General features: G+C 44.2%; 1 protein-coding gene across 1 annotated transcript; it reads left to right on the top strand.

The window, feature by feature from the left end:
* Positions 1 to 423: 423 nt before the first annotated feature.
* LOC113273125 lies at positions 424 to 1,149 on the top strand. The gene has a single exon (XM_026522892.1). It carries the CDS (start codon positions 424 to 426, stop codon positions 1,147 to 1,149), a length of 726 nt encoding a protein of 241 aa, XP_026378677.1.
* Positions 1,150 to 1,182: the final 33 nt, after the last annotated feature.

Genomic DNA, 1,182 nt, shown 5'->3' on the forward strand with positions numbered 1-1,182 from the left:
GTTCCATGCAAAGCACCGTTGGAAGCGGTTTTCAAGAGCGCTGGGAAAGTATGAAGGATAGCAAAGTGGAAAACTAACCTTGATCAGTTCAACATTATCCATGAAATCCAACACTCCCAAAAATCACAAGTCTTGGAGGATTTCCTTGCAGACCTACCCCTAGACAACGATGAGGAAGTAAGGGGCATACCAGAAATAGACGAAGGCAAAGACCCAGTTGACATCCTCGAGCCCTCAAACCAAAGGCGATGGGAGGTTTTCGTTGATGGATCGAAGAATAGGGAAGGTGCGGGCATAGGTATCATAATCACCACCCCTACCGGAGAAAGGATCGTGCACGCATTAAGGTTGGAATTCAGAGGGCACACCAATAACATCGTCGAATATGAAGCTGTAGTGCACACTCTTCATTTGACAATAGAAATGGGAATAACCGATGTACGCCTTACAAGTGATTCACAACTGGTTATACGACAGATAGGTCTAGAGTATAATGTCTACTACGAGAGTCTTTCAGCATACATGGCCTTGGTCCAGACTCTGGCATCCCGAATACCAAATATTAAATTACGGCATTTATGCAGAAAAGAAATTAGGCATGCCGATGCTTTAGCTTATATATCATCTATGTTGAAAGATGAAAGCATTCAGGAAATCAAGATAATAAGAGTGTACAAGCCCTTGGTCTACCCTCAGGAATCCTTCGCTACAAATCGTGAAGACGACGTGGAGGAGGATATCGCTAACGATGATATAGGGGAAGAAATCGCTGATGACTTTCACGAAGATGATATCATGACAATAGCTAACGAGGACGAAGACTTCAAAAACGAAGAAGATTGGAGAACCGAAGTTCATCTCTTCCTTAAAGAAGGAACGCTACCTACAGACCTGAAGCAGGATAGAAAAGTGCAGTCAAAGGAGGGAAGGTACGACCTCAGGGACGGAATTTTATACAAGAAGTGTTTTTTCGGACCATTGTTACGCTGCCTATCAAGAGAAGAAGGACACCGGGTTTTGAAGGATATACACTATGGGGATGCAGGTAACCACAGTGGGATGAGATCCTTAGCAGACAAGGCAAAAATGCAGGGATATTACTGGCCAACGATGATACCTGATGCTGCGAGAATTTCGAGGAGATGTTAGGTGCCAGTGCTTTGCCAAAAGAATCCATCCACC

This window comes from Papaver somniferum, chromosome 4 (genome assembly GCF_003573695.1).
Source record: "Papaver somniferum cultivar HN1 chromosome 4, ASM357369v1, whole genome shotgun sequence".
NCBI lineage: Eukaryota > Viridiplantae > Streptophyta > Magnoliopsida > Ranunculales > Papaveraceae > Papaver > Papaver somniferum.

Excerpts from the sequence above, each read along its gene's own strand:
- LOC113273125 (XM_026522892.1), top strand. The coding sequence starts at position 424 with ATGGGAATAACCGATGTACGCCTTACAAGTGATTCACAACTGGTTATA.